Source organism: Macaca nemestrina, chromosome 13 (genome assembly GCF_043159975.1).
Source record: "Macaca nemestrina isolate mMacNem1 chromosome 13, mMacNem.hap1, whole genome shotgun sequence".
Lineage (NCBI taxonomy): Eukaryota > Metazoa > Chordata > Mammalia > Primates > Cercopithecidae > Macaca > Macaca nemestrina.
Window position 1 is genome coordinate 109128451 of NC_092137.1, and position 20451 is coordinate 109148901.

At 40.1% G+C, this 20451-nt stretch overlaps 1 protein-coding gene across 6 annotated transcripts in view; it reads right to left on the reverse strand.

Annotated features, from left to right (window-relative positions):
- Positions 1-20451, reverse strand: part of LOC105471838 (E3 SUMO-protein ligase RanBP2) — a 70385-nt gene that overhangs the window by 27543 nt on the left and 22391 nt on the right. For all 6 annotated transcript variants that reach the window (XM_071077136.1, XM_011724591.3, XM_011724590.3 and 3 more), the window contains exons 7-17: positions 17897-18089; positions 11981-12068; positions 9340-9549; positions 7051-7232; positions 6791-6966; positions 6500-6623; positions 5018-5179; positions 4614-4751; positions 4200-4346; positions 3105-3284; positions 2935-3018 (exon numbers count right to left, since the gene is read on the reverse strand). In XM_071077136.1, coding sequence (XP_070933237.1) covers positions 2935-3018; positions 3105-3284; positions 4200-4346; positions 4614-4751; positions 5018-5179; positions 6500-6623; positions 6791-6966; positions 7051-7232; positions 9340-9549; positions 11981-12068; positions 17897-18089 — 1684 coding nt within the window. The remainder of the gene's footprint in view (positions 1-2934; positions 3019-3104; positions 3285-4199; positions 4347-4613; positions 4752-5017; positions 5180-6499; positions 6624-6790; positions 6967-7050; positions 7233-9339; positions 9550-11980; positions 12069-17896; positions 18090-20451) is intronic.

Below are 20451 nucleotides of genomic sequence, written 5' to 3' on the forward strand. Positions count from 1 at the left end.
GCCTCAGCCTCCCGAGTAGCTGGCACTACAGGCACCCAACAACATGCCCGGCTAATTTTTTGTATTTTTAGTAGAGATGGGGTTTCACGGTGTTAGCCAGGATGGTCTCGATCTCCTGACCTCGTGATCCGCCTGCCTCAGCCTCCCAAAGTGTTGGGATTACAGATGTGAGCCACCGTGCCTGGCCCTGATTATATCTTTTGAAAAATTCTATTTGCCAATGAGTTCTAGGTACCTGGTGCCAATTTTAAAATATGATTCTTAATTTGTTAAAACTTTACCTGCTCCCATTTTCATTCCTTAATACAAAACCTAATTCGTTAACTCTCTCACCTAAACAAATAACCTCTCCTAAATGATCATACCTTCGTTTCTATTCTACACTTGCCTACATTAATCTTTCTGACATTCACTTCCAGCCAAGACAATTCCCTGCTCAAAAAAACAAGTAACTTCAAATTAAACTTCTTTCCCCAACTTTCACAGTCCTCTAACATTACACTGAACATCTTTTCAGTGTGTTCTTTCTACACTGCTTTACTTTTCTGTCCATCTGGACTACTTGACATTCCAAATCACCTCCCCAAACTAGCTTTTCACTTAACCCCGTGCTGTAACAAAATACAACTAATTCTCAAGGTGATGTTCAAATGCCCCACCCGGAAAGGGAAAAAAGTAGTAGCTGCAGAGAATTTATTATGTATATAATATGTCCAATGCACTTAAACTCTTAATTTTTATGCTGTCTACACTGTAGACGGTAAACAATATTGGCTCCTACCTTAAAATGAGAGAAAGGGATGCAGGGAATAATAGCTGGAATTTGAACCAGATCTGACTCCAAAAATGTTTTCTTAACACAACTCTGCTGCCTTGACAAGATGGCAGATAGATACAAAGCCATCTAGTGTAGCTATGTGGCTATCTGATCTCTGCTGAAGAAAACTAAATGACAGCACCATACCCAACCCTAGCACCTACAAAATGTCCCCTTACAAAACAGACACTTAACAGGAAATCTTTCTTTTTCCAAAGAAACTGTAGTGGTATCAGAAAACAGGTAAATTTTGAAAAGTTTCAAACTTCTCTGTGTCAGCCCCGGAATCTGACCAGTTGTAACAAGTGAGGTCAGAGACAGATCTAGCATGTCTGCTTTCTTTTTCTACAAGTGTTTCAAATAAAAATTTCCCAGAAAGACCTAACTATGAGGTCCAAAACTATCTCAAATTTTCAAGCTAAATAAAATTTCCCCCACTCATTCATCTACAGTGCCTAGTCCCGATGCTACATACACACATCCAAGAAATAAGAAACTAGTGGAATCCCCTGGAAAACTTTATGGTCACTGTTGGTATGCGCAACACAGCTGTGAATTTGCAATCACTGTTTTAACTGTAATTTTTAACATTCAATGTGAACTGGCTTCAATAATTCTCTCATTTTAAAGATAAGAAGCCAAACAGTCACAAAGGAAGTGACTGGCCCAAGATCATTAATTAATGGCAGAGTCAGTACTAGTACCAAGCTTTTCAAGCTAATGGACTAGTGCTCCACTATACTTCCAGAGAATACAATGTCGGTAGCCTGAAACCTGTATGTTAAGTCAAAATTGTATGTAATTATCATAGGCCACGACTACACAAAATTAACATTCAAAATTTTGGTGCAAATTCAAAAATGTCTTCCCCACCAAATAGTATTCTCTTAAGTTGCAAGCACTGCTGATCACACTGTAATAATCACCACATATCAGCATATCCTTGGTGTAACTTTAGAAGTATGAGTAATTTAGTTCTTGCCTGATAAGCATGAAAGAACATACTTGTATTTCCAATTCCAAAAAAGTCAAACTCCTTTGAACCCTATTGTTAAAATAACATATACATACGTAACTATTTCCTTACATAATTAAGTCAAATTCTTATGGAAGTATTAAAATACAGTAAGACTTTTTGAAGCTCAGACCACTTTTAATTCCTAGCTATAAATTTGAAACACATGTACTCCACAGTTAATCTGGGAATGAACTCATAGACCAGAATATGATTAGTACATTGCAGTAGTTGAATCACTCAGGAACCTTCTCTGTGCCAGGAATTCTAATATTTTAAATAAAACAGTCTCTACCTTTGAAGGTCTCAAATTTTGTGGAAGATGAGGAGAGAGACACATAAAGTACTTTCAAAAATATGGTAAAGGGCTGGGCGTGGTGGCTTACGCCTATAATCCCAGCACTTTGGGAGGCCAAGGTGGGCAGATCACCTGAGGTCAGAAGTTCAAAACCAGCCTGGCCAACATGGTGAAACCCTGTGTCTACTAAAAACACAAAAATTAGCCGGGCCTGGTGGCGGGTGCCTGTAATCCCAGCTACTCGGGAGGCTGGGACAGGAGAATCACTTGAACCTGGGAGGTAGAGGTTGCAGTGCGCCAAGATTGCGCCATTGCACTCCAGACTGGGCAACAGAGTGAGACTCCATCTCAAAACAAAACAAAATATGGTAAAGGGTCAAGACTGAGGTATGTAGGCTGGGCGCAGTGGCTCACACCTGCAATCCCAGCACTTCGCCAGGAGTTCAGGGCCACCCTGGGCAACTTGGCAAAATCCCATCTCTACAAAAAATACAAAAACTAGCTGGGCATGGTGGCGTGTGACTATTTGTAGTCCTGGCTTCCCGAGAGGCTGAGCTAAGAGGCTCTCTTGAGCTAGGAGGTCGAAGCTGCAGTAAGCTGTGGTCATACCACTGCACTCCAGCCTGCACAACAGAACAAGACCCTGTCTTTTAAAAAAAAAAAAAAAAAAAGACAAAACGTCCCCTTGCCATACTATTTGGATGGCAAGGGGACATTCTGACCAGCTTCAGAAAAAAAGCAAGGGAGTGGCCAGGGAAGGAATCTTGGAATAAAAAGTATAGCTAGAGAAATTAAGTAACTTACCTTAATGGCCTCTACTTGTTGGCAAATCATTTTCAGTAAAGAATTCTGATCTTCTGCCCATCGAGGTGGTGTTTTGGGAGAATACTAAAAAAAATAAAAATAATAAAACAGTATTTAAAACACTTAGAAACATATTTCACAATGAAATGATTCATTTCTTCCGTGTGTACCTTGTAACTTTTACTTGGTGATAGTGAATATTTGGTAGGAGACGGTGTAGAATGTTTTATTTCTGAATCTGCATTTCGCGAAGAACCGTTTTTATAAAGAGGACCTCCTTCACTATAGTCTTCGAGTTCCTGCATGACTGAATTAAGCATCTCTTTTACAGACTCCAGGGGCACAGGCAACTAAAAATAAAAGACATTAATTAACAGCTTTCATTTGCAAAAAATTCCAAAAGTAAAAACTCTAAAATGATATATTTACATTTTTGTCACTTTAATAAGCACTTTATACTTTAATAATATACGTGAAAGTTTTTTAAATTATCTTTTTCTGTTGTTTTGTATAATTTTTATTTTTTTGTCTTTATTCTATAATTTTTTTCTTCATGAACACAGAAAAATGGTGTACAATCTAACATCTTCGGATTCTAAAGTCCACGCTCTTTCTATTACTTCTGTTAGCCATGAAAATGATAAAAGAATGTTAACTTAGAAAGCTTTTCCAAGGGAACAAAATAAGTTACTGATGTTTTCTAACTGATTTTGAATGGTGACAGAAATAGAGATGCTACAATACACCAGACAACATAAATCCTAATAAAAGAGTAGCAACACAAATTAATCAACAAAACACTCAGAAGACTGAACATAATTTAACATCATCATGACAATCTCAAACAGCTGACAGCAAGAAAACAAGGGCGTTCATAATGGCTGATGAAGATGAGAAGAAATGCTCTTAAGTTGTCAGCAACAACTTTCAATTTCAGCAGAGTTCATTAAGAATTAGTCCTGAGGTTATATTTGTTTTGATTACATTGCTAAGATAACAAAATCAATGTCTTATCTTAGAAATCTTTTCTAATTCCCCAGGAAGTACTTTTTAAGAACATATACCTAGATTTCCAAGTTTAAAAAGACTCACCAAACCTAAGACAAAGCAAGCAAATATAAGCATTTAGACACACACATCCCTTCTATGCATTAGTAACAACATATTACTGAGTATTTTTGAAATTACCAAAATGTAAGACCAACGCAAAAACACTAATCAGTGAGTTATCTGTAAGAATATACATACAACAACCTGCTACTTACTTTCTTGACCACTGAAAGATTTGAATCACTGTCATCTAAAATCTTTATTAGGTAGTCCCTGGTCTTTCTCAGATAATTTTTGCATTCTTCTTGTTCTTCAGGAGAAAGGGCATCATTTTCAATGTCTTCTGCCTTCCTGTGAAAAATCTACACAAATAGTGCTTTTATGAAATAATCAGGTTTTTAAAACAAAAAACTTTTAGCTTGGCCAGGCATGGTGGCTCATGCCTGTAATCCCAGCTACTCGGGAGCTGAGGCACAAGAATCGCTTGAGCCTGGGAAGCAGAGGTTGCAGTGAGCCAAGATCGTGCCACTACACTCTAGCCTGGCCAACAAAGAAACCCTGTCTTTAAAAATAAATAAATAAACAAACAAACAAATAAAACTTTTCGCTCAAGTACCACATCTACTTACCAGTGCAAGATTCCAATAAGAAACAACACTTTTTATAGATTCAAAAGCAGTCATAGCATCTTCTATATTTCCATTTACTGCATCCAATATAGCAAAAGTTATGTGTGCGTCTTCTTCATATGCACCAATTTCTGATGCCTAAACACACAGAATAGTTTTCAGTCAAACTGTTTATACTCAGAATATAAAACCCAAATGATTTTCCAAAGATTTTATATGATCTTAAGAGATAAGCAACTCATTACTCTTCTCTGTCATATCTTATTTGTGAGAGCTAGTCAATTTAGAAAACAAGATTACCATTAAATAACAAGACAATTAATTTAAGCAGTTTATAGCTTCATGTCTTTGTTTATAAACTGGAAATTCCCATCTCCAGTAAATTCACAAAGGAACTCTGTTACCTGAATGTCTACACTATGAAAATGTTTAAACAGAGGATCAATAGGTTCAGGAATACTGTTCTTCTTTTTTATTATCTTCAACAATGGCAAAACTTTCTTCCAATAATGAACACTTCTCCCTATGTATTCTCGTTGATCATAAAAAGAATTAAGACCGCTGCCCTAAAAAAGAAAGTTAAAAGCACACACCTTTAAGGAACACGTATGATTAGATCTAAAGTTCATTTACAAGTTGTAAGAACTGGCTAAAATTTCAAGTCAAAACCAAATGGAACCTCAGTAGTCATTTGTTCAACTTCCAAATGCTGTAATAACTAAACCACTTAATACCAGTGGTCATTCTACACTCAACGTTTTGTGTTTTTTCTTTTTTTTTTTTGAGACAGAATCTCGCTCTGTCGCCCAGGCTGGAGTGCAGTTGCGCGATCTCGGCTCACTACAAGCTCTGTCTCCTGGATTCATGCCGTTCTCCTGCCTCAGCCTCCCAACTAGCTGGGACTACAGGCGCCCGCCACCACGCCTGGCTAATTTTTTTGTTGTTGTTGTATTTTTAGTAGAAACGGGATTTCGGCCGGGCGCGGTGGCTCAAGCCTGTAATCCCAGCACTTTGGGAGGCCGAGATGGGCGGATCACGAGGTCAGGAGATCGAGACCATCCTGGCTAACACGGTGAAACCCCGTCTCTACTAAAAAAATACAAAAAACTAGCCGGGCGAGGTGGCGGGCGCCTGTAGTCCCAGCTACTCGGGAGGCTGAGGCAGGAGAATGGTCTAAACCCGGGAGGCGGAGCTTGCAGTGAGCTGAGATCCGGCCACTGCACCCCAGCCTGGGCGACAGAGCAAGACTCTGTCTCAAAAAAAAAAAAAAAAAAAAAGAAACGGGATTTCACTGTGTTAGCCAGTATGATCTCGATCTCCTGACCTCATGATCCGCCTGCCTCAGCCTCCCAAAGTGCTGGGATTACAGGTTGAGCCACGGTGCCTGGCCTCTACACTCAACTTTTAAACACTTCTAATGATACCACCCTAATGTAGCAATCCAAACTACTTTTTAACAGTTGCCATTTTTAGACAGCTGAAACCTGCCTCTTCTGTAGTGTCATTCTGTTCAAAAGGCTGACCATCTACACCTAATCCTGACCCAGAACACACCTTAAATATTTAGAAAGATCTATAATGCTCTTACTTACAAAGTCTTGTGGTAATTTTTTTTAATTTTCAGGCTGAATAATTATCAGAACTTAATTATTAAGGAATAACAGTAACAGCTCAGCTAATACATAATATTCACTGTGTGCCAGGCATTGTTCCTCTAACTGCTTATATTTAACTACATTAACTATTTTGTAGCAATAAAAAACACATTCATCTGTCATAATATGAACAAGCTGCTGTTTTCAGAACAAAAAGACTTTCAATAAAAAGTTCATGATTTTAAAAAATTAAGGTAATGTTCTTTAAAATGTTTATACTTGAAAACTCACCGTTTTCTGAAGGCATTTTGCCCAATGTATAAGCAGAGCAGGTTGAAGGCCATGTTTTTCCTGGGCTCTTAGAGTGTTTATTTCATGCTGAACTAGAAGTCGCAATTTTGCTGAGTTTCCAGGTCTAAAAAATAGTTTAATTTACTAAAATAGCTTTCTAAATACACAGTTCAGCACTTACATACATATATGTTAGTGGGTCACAGGACAAATTAAATCTTCACATGAGGATTAAATCCCTGTTAAAACCTACGCACTAAGTTAAAGCAATATTTTTGTTTTACTACTTACACTGCTTTTCTGTGAATCAGAGTACAAACCGCATCCCACCAAGACTTTTGTCGTTCTGTACAAAGTTGTTTACACACAGGAAGGGGCAGGCATAACGGCTGATAGGAGCTGTGGTAAGAATTACATTTCTCCTTTAATTGTAAGTGGCTGGTATATACTACTCCAAGTAGAAATACCTGTTTTATTTAAGGAAAAGTTAAGTTAGGAAAAAAAAATTAAACAAAATTCAGAATATTTAATTTGTTAAAATCTTTGCTTACTTCAAGATCTAAAATACATATTGATTCAGGTGCATTTGTTTCAAGCCTTGAGGTTTCCTGGGGCAAATGATGGAAAAGCTGTTTTAGCCATTTTCGGATTGCAGGTAAGGCAGGCAATGAATTCCACTGTAAGCCAAGCCAAGTAAGGTGCTGAAGACTACCATTATGTGCCCGAATAGCGCCTGAAATAAAATTTAAAAATCGGCTTAAGGTTTTGCAAATTTTCTTTGTGCCATTAGTTTTGCCAAAATAAACAATTAATTCACATTATATATATCTTAATTATATAACTGCTTTTCTATATCAAAGCTGGGGGGAATTCTATGTTAGGCAAAATCTCATGTTCTTATTAAATGCATTCTCACTTATTTCTAGAAATTTTAATTAAAAAAGTAGTGAAGAATGTTTAAGTCCATCTAAAAAAAATGACACTGACTAGAACTCAATAAACCAAAATCAACTGAGAAAAGCCAAATAAAGAACACCTAACCTAATAAGAAATTCCAAAACAATGGGTTTTCCTTTCAGTTAAGTCATTAAAGCAATGGAACACCACTATATTAATCCATAGGTATAGTAATCTGTTTTTCTACAAGAAAGTCAATACTGAAAAAGTTATGTGCAGTCAGGAGTTCGAGACCAGCCTGGCCAGCATGGTGAAACTCCCTCTCTACTAAAAAATACAAAAAATTAGCCAAGCATGGTGTCACCTGCCTGTAGTCCCAGCTACTTGGGAGGCTGAGGCAAGACAACTGCTTGAACCTGGCAGGCGGAGGTTGCAGTGAGCCGAGACTGCGCCACTGCACTCCAGCCTGGGCGACACAGCAAGACTCCATCTCAAAAAACAAAAAAAAGGTTATGCACTTCTGGAAGCATAAAGAGGTATAATCTTTCTGTCATTTTGGCAATTTGCAAGACTTAAAAGATGTTAATGTCCTTTGTCTCAGTAATTCTGTTTCTAGGTATCTCTATGGAGATAACTTGCAATGAAGACACTTTTTGTTGAAGTTTTTATCAGAGTATGATTATTAACAGTGGAAAAGCTGAAAACAACTTGGATGCCCAGTAATAGAAAGTAGCAAATTATGACTACTTCATAAAAAAGATTACATTGCCAATAAAAGTGATATTTGTACTTTTAATACAGAGTCTATGGTAGAGAATTCATGAAGGAAGCAAGATGAATCATACATATAGTATAAACATTATTTAGATGAAAAATATGGCCAGATGCAGTGGCTCATGCCTATAATTCCAACACTGTTTGAGATGAAGTCTCGCTCTGTTGCCCAGGCTGCAGCACAGGGGTGTGATCTCTGCTCACTGCAACCTCCACCTCCCGGGTTCAAGCGACTCTCCTGCCTCAACCTCCCGAGCAGCTGGGACTACAGGCACACACCACCAAGCCCAGCTAATTTTTGTATTTTTAGTAGAGACGGGGTTTCACCACGTTGGCCAGAATGGTCTCGAACTCCTAACCTCAGGTGATCCGCCCGCCTCGGCCTCCCAAAGTGCTGGGATTACAGATGTGAGCCACTGTGCCTGCAGGGCCTAATCCCAACACTTTGGGAGGCTTAGGCAGGAGGATCACTCGAACCTAGGAGTTTGAGACTAGCCTGGGCATCAGAGTTAGACCTTGTCTCTACCAATTAAAAAAAAAGATTATCTGGGCAGAGTGGCATGTGCCTGTGGTACCAGCTACTCAGGAGGCTGAGGCAAGAGAATCCCTTGAGCCCAAAAGTTCAAGGTAGCAGTGACCTACGATCATGCCACTACACTCCAGCCCGGGTGACAAGGCAAGACCCTGTCTCAAAAAACAACAAGGCTGGGCGCGGTGGCTCACACCTGTAATCCCAGCACTTTGGGAGGCCAAGGTAGGTGGATCACCTGAGGTCAGGAGTTTGAGACCAGCCTGACCAACATGATGAAACCCCATCTGCACTAAAAATACAAAAAATTAGCCGGGCCTGGTGGTGGGCACCTGTAATCCCACTACTTGGGAGACTGAGGCAGGAGAATTGCTTGAACCCAAGAGGCAGAGGTTACAGTGAGGCGAGATCGCACCACTGCACTCTAGCCTGGGCGACAAGAGCAAAACTTGGTCTCAAAAACAATAACAACAAAAAAATACATGCCACCTCCACAGCACCACATTCGAACTCCCCCCAGCCCAACTCACACACGAAAGGAATACAGGAAAATATTAAGTCATTATTTCTGGGTAATAAGATTATGGGCAATTTATAAGAATTAAGATGCAGACAGTTTCCTCTGAAACATGTAACTTACCAACATCGTATCTAGCCAAATCTTCAAGCTCTGGTTCTTGTACATCAATGTTTCCAATACTATCGCTACCAAGAAAAGATGTATCCTTAGGTGACTGACTAGAAAACAGAGCATCATATAATGCAGACTGCCCGCTTTTGTTGGCAAAAGACTCGACAATATCTTTTAAAAAATCTTGCTTTCCACGACTTAAGTTTAGCAACATGTGCCCTGAAAAAAAAATTAAGTTATTTCCATCACTTTAAAAATACAGATTGCATTTGCTCATATTGTTTCATTTGTACACCCAAAGGGGAAATAACATGATTATTGCAGACCTAACTCTCCAACCCAAAAAACATAGCTGGACAACAAAACAGGGGCTTATGTAGAAAATGAGAAGAGTACAGGTTTAATATTATCAGTATCTACATAAGACAGCAGAAGGCGGAAAAAAGACAGGAATGTGTATGAAAAATGCTAAACATATTTGCATTTTAGATGAAAAGATCTGGATTTAAGTGGCCACAGGAGAGCAGGGACAAGCTCTTATTTTCAGATGTCATAAATTTTCTGATTTTAGATACACTGATTTCTAAACCTGACTGATCAGAATTCTCCTTTAAACAGCTTTTAAGAATTACTTCCGGCCAGGCACGGTGGCTCATGCCTGTAATCCCAGCACTTTGGGAGGATCATGAGGTCAGGAGATGAGACCGTCCTGGCTAACACGGTGAAACCCCACCTCTACTAAAGATACAAAAAAAAAAAAAAAATTAGCCCGGCGTGGTGACGGGTGCTTGTAGTCCCAGCTACTTGGGAGGCTGAGGCAGGAGAATGGCGTGAACCCGGGAGGTGGAGTTTATAGTGAGCCGAGATGGCATCACTGCACTCCAGCCTGGGCGACAGAGCGAGACCCTGTCTCAGGGAGAGAGAAAAAAAAAAAAATTTCCAGGCCTCGCTCCCAGAGGTTTTTATTCCATAGGTTTGCAATAAGCAATCTAAAAAATCACAGTCATCGGATAAAATACTGATACATGCTATAACACAGATGAACCTTGAAAACCTTGCTAAATGAAAGAAGCCAGTCACAAAAGACCACATACTATATGATTCCATTTAAGTGAAATGTTCAGAATAGGCAAACATACAGAGCCAGATTAGTGGTTGCCAAGGCTGAGAGGTTTGGGTAAAATGGGAAGTGACTGCTAATAGGTAAGGAATTCCTCATGGAGTGATGAAAATCTTCTAAAACTGATTGTGGTGACAATGGTAATACTCTATGAACATATTAAAGCCACTGAACTGTACACTTTAAATGGGTGAAGCATATGGTATATGAATTGCATTTCAATTAAATTTTTTTTTAAAAACCCTCCCTTAATTCTGCTGGGCAATCAGGTTTGGTTACCACTACACAGTTGTGTCTCAGCACACTTGCAGAGGCACCCTCGGGATGCCCAGATCAAAGACATAAAAAAAATACAGGGAATTTTTATTTTATTTTTTTGTTGTTGTTGTTGAGACGGAGTCTCGCTTTGTCGCCCAGGCTGGGGTGCAGTGGCCAGATCTCAGCTCACTGCAAGCTCCGCCTCCCGGGTTTACGCCATTCTCCTGCCTCAGCCTCCCGAGTAGCTGGGACTACAGGCGCCCGCCACCTCGCCCGGCTAGTTTTTTGTATTTTTTAGTAGAGACGGGGTTTCACCGTGTTAGCCAGGATGGTCTCGATCTCCTGACCTCGTGATCCGCCCGTCTCGGCCTCCCAAAGTGCTGGGATTACAGGCTTGAGCCACCGCGCCCGGCCTGGCAATTTTTATCTAACTGTGACACCATGCAAAGGCACTTACGACAGCCCTGCAAGGGTAGAAGGAAAACAGAAAAGGAAAAAAGTAGAAAGTCACTTTAAGGACTGAAAGTCTAACTCCCACAAAAAAAGTGAGCTATGGAATAGAAGAGCAATGTGAGCTTTGGCCAACAGCTTAACTATACACCAAAGCTTACAATAACTTTGATTTAATATTACGTCTTGCTCTTTACAAAATTCATCCAATTTTATATCAAAACTGTTCATTATAGAAAGCATTATGTTTCTTCAGTTCACTGCTTGATTCAATGGCCACCTAACTACCTTAAAGTTCGAATCTTAGCAAAAGCAGAGGTAATACGTAACAGACCTTTAGGATTCATCCCAAGCCAAAAATTGGGAAAAAAAATAGACAAATTCTAAGAGACTAATATAAGGTAAGTATATATCGTCTATCTTCCTCACTATGCTCTCAGCTCTTTAAGACAGATCTATATCTTCTTCATGTTTATATCCCCACAGCAGTGTTTTTAGAAGCAGCTGGTGTTAAATGGTCGGCAAATCAATAATTATACTTAGTTCAGGAAGTGACTAAACAGGATAGAGGCTCTAGCAGCCAGATAAGGAGTTAAGAAATCCTCCCCACCTAGGAACAAACAATATCAAATATTCGTTTCTTTTAAAGAATGTGCTATTTTCTTCCCATCTCTTCCATACCTATTGCTCTTAACTGATATGGCCAAAAGAAATAATTTTGACAAATTATCTCCTGGACAGATGAAGATTTTATCGTAAGATATAACTTAACAGAAATTTCCTTTTTCTTTTTAAATTAAATTAGTTTAATATTACTATTACCTGATTGGCTCAGACGGTCACAGGCCATCATTTCCAGCAGATTTTGTCCAGTTTCTCCTTTTATTAATTTAATCTTTGGTCTTGGAACCTAATAATTTTAAAATCAAAAATCTTAATTTGATGATACCCACACTTCTAATAGTAAGATGGTCTCTTCTATTACACTGTACTTTTTTTGATAATGAATGAACAGTTAACCATTAACTAAACTGAATTGGAAACGACTGCAAAAACTGGGAACCAAGGAATTTATATAACCTATGAAAGACTGGCCAGGTACAGGCGCAGAGGCTCACATCTGTAATCCCAACACTCTGGGAGGCCAAGGTGGGCGGATCACTTGAGGTCAGGAGTTCGAGACCAGCCTGGCCAACACGGTAGAACCCAGTCTCTATTAAAAATACAATTAAAAAAAAAAAAAAAAGAGTCAGGCATGGTAGCACACACCTATAATTCCAGCTACACGGGAGGCTGAGGTACAAGGATAGCTTGAACCTGGGAGGCAGAGGTTGTAGTGAGCCAAGACTGCGTCACTGCACTCCAGCCTGGGTGAAAGAGCAAGACTCCATCTCGTGAAAAAAAAAAAAAGGATGAGCCAGACACAGTGGCTCACACCTGTAATCCCAGCACTTTGGGAGTCCAAGGTGGGGGAATCGCTTAAGCCCAGAGTTCGAGACCAGCCTGAACAACGTGGCGAGACCCTATCTCTAAAAAAAATTTTTTTTAATTAGCCAGGCGTGGTGGCACACACCTGTGGTCCCAGCAACAAAGAGGCTTGAGGCAGGAGGATCACTTAAATCCAGGAGGTCAAGGCTGCAGTGAGCCATGATCATGCCACTGTGCTCCAGCCTGGGCGACAGAGTGAGACTCTATCTCAAAAAAAAAAAAACAAAAAAAACAAAAATGCATACACAGAGCACTTCTGAGATATTAAGTTTCTACTAAAAGCACATTCATGTTACGTTCAGAGAAACGGAAAATTTAATTACATTACTTTTCTACCCTGAATAGGACAACAGCAGATGTTGTCTTACTTGAGTAGGTATGACAACTCTACTTTAAAAAGTACAGGTGAAATGACACTTGGAAATGCCACATTGTAGGTAGCACATGTTCAGAGTATGGATAATATGGGATAGCACTGGAATAAATGGGACAACCAGGAGATTAAAGAGATTCTAATGCCATAACCTATGAAAAAAAAAAGCTGAAAGCATGATGAATAGAATGGCAAAAGGAAGATGTGACAGCTGCCTTCAAATATTAAAATTATTTTATAAAAGAAATCATCAAAAGAAGAAACAAGACCAACAGGCAGAAGGTTTGAGGAATATTTTTATTCTATATAAGGAAGTTCCAAGAGCCAAATCACCTAAACATGCACTGGGCTATCTTGGTAAGTAATGAATGTCCATCACTGAAAATGTCCAGTCATAGGCAATGCCCACTTACTAGAAACATGCCAAAAGTAACCATATGGGGGACTAGAGCATTGGCTTTTAATTCTATCACCACTTTCTTGTGTGGTGGAAATGTAATTTGATACAACCTCTTTAGGGTTAGATATTTGGCAATAGCTCTAAAAATTATAAATGCACAGATATACTTTGATACTGCAATTCTTTCAGGAATTCATGGCACAAGTTAATCATTGCTAAATTACTTGAAGTAGCATTAAAAAAAAAAAAAAAAGTAAAAGCAAGCTAATGTCCTGGTTTTAGGGCCCTGGTTTTAAAAACTCCAAAACTACAGTACATCCATACAACGGAATAATATGCAAGCATCCAAACTAATGAGAATGCCCGTTATATATACTGACATGGAAATATCTCCAAGATACAGTTAATGGAAATAAAGTAAAAACAATGTTTAAACATTTTCCTCCTCTTTTTAAGGACAGGGGATGTGTGTGTGTTTCCTTGGAGATGCATAAAACATTTCCTGAAGAACACACAAGAAAGCAGTAACATTAGTTTCTTTACGGGTGGAAAAAGTAAATAACTAGGGAACACAAAGGAATATTCTTAAGAGCCCCTAGAATTTTAAACCATGTATATATAATTCTTTCCAAACATGCTCTTTTTTCAAAAATATATTCTTTAAGAACTTAAGAGCTTCTGATTTTCAATTTTAGAAACATCCACATTGCCTATCCTTTTACTCACAAGTTTTCTAAACATCATATCAAAGTTTGTCATCTATATGTTGAAAAGAACACACAAAATAAGAAACAAAAAGTTGACATCATTCTTTTTGTTTTCGAACTGACCTCAATTCATAAACCTGGCCTCTTTTACAAAATCACTCAACAGCTGAATTTGTGACCAGTTAATTAGCTGTGAATCCACTCAGTCAAATCATCTCAAGTCACTATTTTCTTTTTTTTCTTTTTTTTTTTTTTTTTTTTGAGACAGAGTCTCGCTCTGTAGCCAGGCTGGAGCGTTGCAGTGGCATGATCTCGGCTCACTGCAACCTCCGCCTCCTGGTTTCAAGCAATTCTCCTATCTCGGTCTCTCGAGTAGCTGGGACTACAGGCACCTGCCACCATGACCGGCTAATTTTCGTATTTTTAGTAGAGAAGGGGTTTCACCATATTGGTCAGGATGGTCTCGAACTCCTGACCTCAGGTGATCCGCCTGCCTCGGCCTCCCAAAGTGCTCAGATTACAGGCGTGAGCCACCGCGCCTGACTATTTCCTCATTTTAACTAAAAGGTTTCAAGAGACTTTGTTAAATACCCAGCTGCAATGTAGACGTACTTACTAGAACCACGGTATTCCTCTGATTAAGAGTCTGAAAATCATACCATAAAAGCTAGCCAATTCTCAAATACCCAAATGCCAGCACATAACCGACATTTTATGCTTATAATCATTTGATCATTAAGCTTTAAAATAAAATGATAAAATACAAGCATCTAAGATGTTTCTATTATATTCATTCTAGAGAAATATGTCGTACTTAATAAAGACTTAGGTAGGCATCTCTGTGCTAAAGTGGAACAATGAAGAAACATTTAGAAAAGGCATCTGGCAATAGGTAAAGCACACCCACACTGAGGCACAGTATTTTTCAAAAGTAGAGAAAGAATGTATTGCACATTTGCATATGCAAAAAATATTTCTGAACACCCAAGAAACTCCTAATAGTAGTTGTCATCTAGGAAACGAGACCTGAGTGAATAGATTAAGGGGGAAACTAACTTTTTATTACTAAAAGTTCACACTCGGGTGTGGTGGCTCATACCCGTAATCCCAGCACTTTGGGAGGGCAACGCAGAAGGATCACTTGAAGCCAGGAATTCAAGAACCACCAGCCCGGGAAACACAGCAAGACCCTGTCTTTACAAAAAATTAAAAAATGTAGCCAGGCACGGTGGCAGGCACCTGTAGTCCCAGCTACTGAGCTGAGGCTGAGGCAGAAGAGGATCACTTGAGCCCAGGAGTTCGAGGATGCAGGGAGCTATGATCATGCCACTGCACTCCAGCCAGAGCAACAAGAGTGAGACTCTGCCTCCAAAAACTACGTATCAAAAAATTTGAGGCTGTGCACAGTAGCTCACACCTATAATCCCAAGCATCTGGGAAGCTCAAGTCCAATTCAACGTTATAGTGAGCTACGATTACACAACTGCACTCCAGCCTGGGTGACACAGCAAGACTCTAATAGACACAAAGACAGATAACTTTCAAAAGTTTCCATTAAAAATAAGAACTACTGGTCGGGCGCGGTGGCTCACGCCCGTAATCCCACCACTTTGGGAGGCCCAGGCGGGTGGATCATGAGGTCAGGAGATCGAGACCACCCTGGCTAACAGAGTGAAACCCCGTCTCTACTGAAAACACAAAACAAATTAGCCGGGCATGGTGGCAGGCGCCTGTAGTCCCAGCTACTCGGGAGGCTGAGACAGGAAAATAGTGTGAACCCGGGAGGCAGAGCTTGCAGTGAGCCGAGATCACACCACTGTGCTCCAGCCGGGGCAATAGAGCTAGACTCCGACTCAAAAAAAACAAAATAAAATAAAAATAAGAACCATCAGCTACTTGAGAATTTCTATAACAACCTTTTAACGTTCATATTACCTAGTGAACCTCACTAAATCCATTAACTCAGAAGTACTGAGCCAATATTAGCAATTAACATGTGAACTGCCTATCAACAGTGTTTTTAAAAGATTTACAGGCCGGGCGCTGTTGATCATGCCAGTAATCCCAGCACTTTGAGAGGCCGAGTAGGGTGGATCACAAGGTCAGAAGATTGAGACCATCCTGTCTAACATGGTGAAACCCCCTCTCTATTAAAAAATACAAAAAATTGGCCGGGCGCGGTGGCTCACGCCTGTAATCCCAGCACTTTGGGAGGCCGAGGCGGGCAGATCACGAGGTCAGGAGATCAAGACCATCCTGGCGAACATGGTGAAACTCTGTTTCTACTAAAAATACAAAAAAATTAGCCGGGCGTGGTGGCGTACGCCTGTAGTCCCAGCTTCTCGGGAGGCTGAGACAGGAGAATGGCGTGAACCCGGGAGGCAACGGAGCTTGTAGTGAGCAGAGTTTGCGCCACTACACTCCAGCCTGGGAGACAGAGCGAGACTCCCTCTCAAAAAAAAAAAAAAATTGATCTATGTTGGGCCAGGCGTGGTGGCTCACGCCTAAAATCCCAGCACTTTGGGAGGCGGAGGCAGGCGGATCACGAGGTCAGGATATCAAGACCATCCTGGCCAACATGGTGAAACCGTGTCTCTACTAAAAATACAAAATTAGCTGGGCGTGGTGACGCGTGCCTGTAATCCCAGCTACTCGGGAGGCTGAGGCAGGTCAATCGCTTGAACCCAGGAGGCAGAGGTTGCGGTGAGCCAGATCGCACCATTGCACTCCAGCCAAATTCCATCCCAAAAAAAAAAAAAAAAAAAAAGATTTATATTAGAAGGAGGGGCCTTCCCTAAAAGTAATGAATCCTTTATTTTCCCTCCTCAGACAAAAAATCCTTCTCTAAAATTAACAATCATTTTTCTAAGCCTGGTTTAATGCTTTTTTGGGGAGACTGCTTCTTTCTTTTCCTTTCAAAAGTAATGCAAGCTCATTAAAAACAAACAAACAAAAACAGGCCGGGCGCAGTGGCTCACGCCTGTAATCCCTGCACTTTGGGAGACTAAGGCAGGAAGATCATGAGGTCAAGAGATTGAGACCATCCTGGCCAACATGGTGAAATCCCATCTCTATTAAAAATACAAAACATTAGCTGGGCGTGGTGGCACGCGCCTGTAGTCCCAGCTACTTGGGAGGCTAAGGCAGGAGAATGGCGTGAACCCAGGAGGTGGAGGTTGCAGTGAGCTGAGATCAGGCCACTGCACTCCAGCCTGGTGAGACAGAGACTTGGTCTCAAAAAAATAAATAAATAGTAAGAAAAGGCTTTATGTTTTCAAATATTAATATGTTGTTACATATCATACACAACACAGTCATAAATGTTATATACATGTTTTTCAATTAACATGTTAAATGCAATCATATTCTTCTTTCATAGGTTATAAAGCCATTGCCCTACACGTACTTATTAGGATTTTGTCCAAGTCACACATCTTTTTGGATCAAGCTTTACCCATAAAGTGGGATTACATCTTTATCATGTTCCCAAAAATGGCAGAGTAATAAGATCAAACTCTTCAAATTTGTTTACAAACAAATCATAGCAATGCAGGCTTTCAACAGCAGTGCATTCAACATCCCTGTTTCACCAGCCTCACCACTATTGTGTACGCTTAGTTATTTTCCACTGTATCAAATTGACTATTTCATTTTAACTTTAATTCCACAGGTTTATTCACATATTGTCATTACATACCAGAGCACACCTTCATTTAAAACACATCAAGACTCAGTGAAATGTCAATTGCTCCTACAAGTGGAAGACTTACCTGAAATGCTATGAGATAGCACAATGCAGCCAGCTCAGAAAGAGCTCGCCATTGAACATCACTATGCTGACCCATCTTCAAAAGCAGAGAACCAGCATGCATGTAGAAATGTCCTTTCATTTCTAAGAAAGTAGCTGACAGTTCATCATTTCCACCCAAAGAAGATTTCACGGACTGAAGAGCACTATCAAAACTGTAATATGAAAATATCAAACAGATAATCCACTTACTGCACTGTGAATAATCGTTTATTTAATTCAAAACAAAATAAAAATTTTATTTCAAGCTTCATCTTCCACATTCAGCTTCTAATAATTCTTATTCCCCATGTTGTAAGTTATGAATCATCTAATGCTTATTTTTATCCTGCATACTTCCTATACTTCAAGCTTAACCTCTCAAATGATGTCTTATTTCCAGTTATTTCCAGCCCTCCAATCACAGGATAAATATAAGATTAGTGATTATAGGTGCACATTTCAAAATAAACCAGGATAAAGTTGGGAGACTATTTTGTAGTTTCTTCCTGATCATATAGTTTCATTAGTTAATGAACAGTTGTAATTTCTCAAATTAGACATACCATTTCCAAATTATAAGTAAATAACTGACACATATTTGAGTAACAATACAGTAATTGCTCTTTTTACTATATAAATTACAGAGTTAAATTGTTTTTTTTTTTTTTGTTTTTTTTTTTTTGAGACGGAGTCTCTCACTATCACCCGGGCTGGAGTGCAATGCAACGATCTCCACCTCCCAGGTTCAAGCGATTCTCCTGCCTCAGCCTCCTGAGTAGCTGGGACTACAGGCGCCTGCCACCATGCCCAGCTAAACTTTTTTTATATTTTTAGAAGAGATGGGGTTTCACTATGTTGGCCAGACTGGTCTGGAACTCCTGACCTCATGATCCCCCCGCCTCAGCTTACCAACGTGCTGGGATTACAAGTATGAGCCACTGCGCCTGGCCTATTATTTGTAATCTATATTCTAAATTAGTTCTTCTAAATCCTAATGTTTCTCCAAATCTTCACTTTGGAAGAAAAGTAAAAGCAAACACTTAAACGTGAAGCATGATTTTAAAGTAGCTTACAATAAAGCAACCAGAGCAACTGAGGTCTGAAGATCTCTGAGGGTTCTTAAAAACCCCTTCAGGGGATCCAAGAGGTTAAAATTACTTTTACAATAATACCAAAAAATTTTATATTTTACATTCTCATTTTCTCATGTATGTAGAGCTGAGTTGTTTTTTGTTTTGTTTTGTTTTTGTTTTTCTGCCCACCTCGGCCTCCCAAAGTGCTGGGATTACAGGCCTGGGCCACCCCACCCGGCTGAGCTGAGTTTTCCAGAGGCTTCATGACATGTAATATAGTTTTACAGACTGAAAGAGGAAGCAAATGAGAATCTAGCCATGTTCTATTAAGTGAGACATTAAAAAGATTTACAAAAATGCAAAAACAATGACACTTTTCTGACTACTTTTTTGTTGTTGCAAAATAATTATTTTTCATAAAAAATGCTATTATTGGTCTGGCGCGGCAGCTCACACATGTAATACCAGCACTTTGGGAGGCCGAGGCAGGTGGATCACCTGAGTTCAGGAGTTCAAGACCAGCCTGGCCGACATGGTGAAACCCCGTCTCTACTAAAAATACAAAAAATTAGCTGGGCGTGGTGGTGGGCACCTGTAGTCCCAGCTACTTGGGAGGCTGAGGCAGGAGAATCGCTTGAACCTGGAAAGCAGAGATTTCAGTGATCCGAGATCACACCATTGCACTCTAGCCTGGGCAACAAGAGCAAAACTGTCTCAAAAAAAAAAAAAAGCTATTATCATTAACATGCAATGGGCTTATTACATTTTTAATGGATTACATATTTTTTCTTTAATTTCTAATGTAATAAACACTAATAGAAATAACCCACATACGGCCAGGAGCAGTGGCTTAGGCCTGTAATCCCAGCACTTTGGGAGGCCAACGCAGGCGGATCACGAGGTCAAGAGATTGAGACTTCCCAGTACTTTGGGAGGCCAAAGTGGGCGGATCAGGAGGTCAAGAGATCGAGATTGGACAGTCACGGTGGCTCACGACTGTAATCCCAGCACTTTGGGAGGCCGAGGTGGGCGGATCACAAGGTCAGGAGATCGAGACCATCCTGGCTAACACAGTGAAACCCCGTCTCTACTAAAAAGACAAAAAATTAGCTGAGTGTGGTGGCGGGTGCCTGTAGTCCCAGCTACTCGTGAGGCTGAGGCAGGAGAACGGCGTGAACCCTAGAGGTGGAGCTGGTGGTGAGCCGAGATGGCTCCACTGCACTCCAGCCTGGGCGACAGAGTGAGACTCCATCTCAAAAAAAAAAAAAAAGCTCGAGACCATCCTGGCCAACACGATGAAACCCCATCTCTACTAAAAATACAAAAATTAGCCAGGTGTGGGCCGGATGCGGTGGCTCACGCCTGTAATCCCAGTACTTTGGGAGGCCAAGGAGGGCAGATGACGAGCTCAGGAGATCGAGACCATCCTGGATGACAGGGTGAAACTCCATCTCTACTAAAA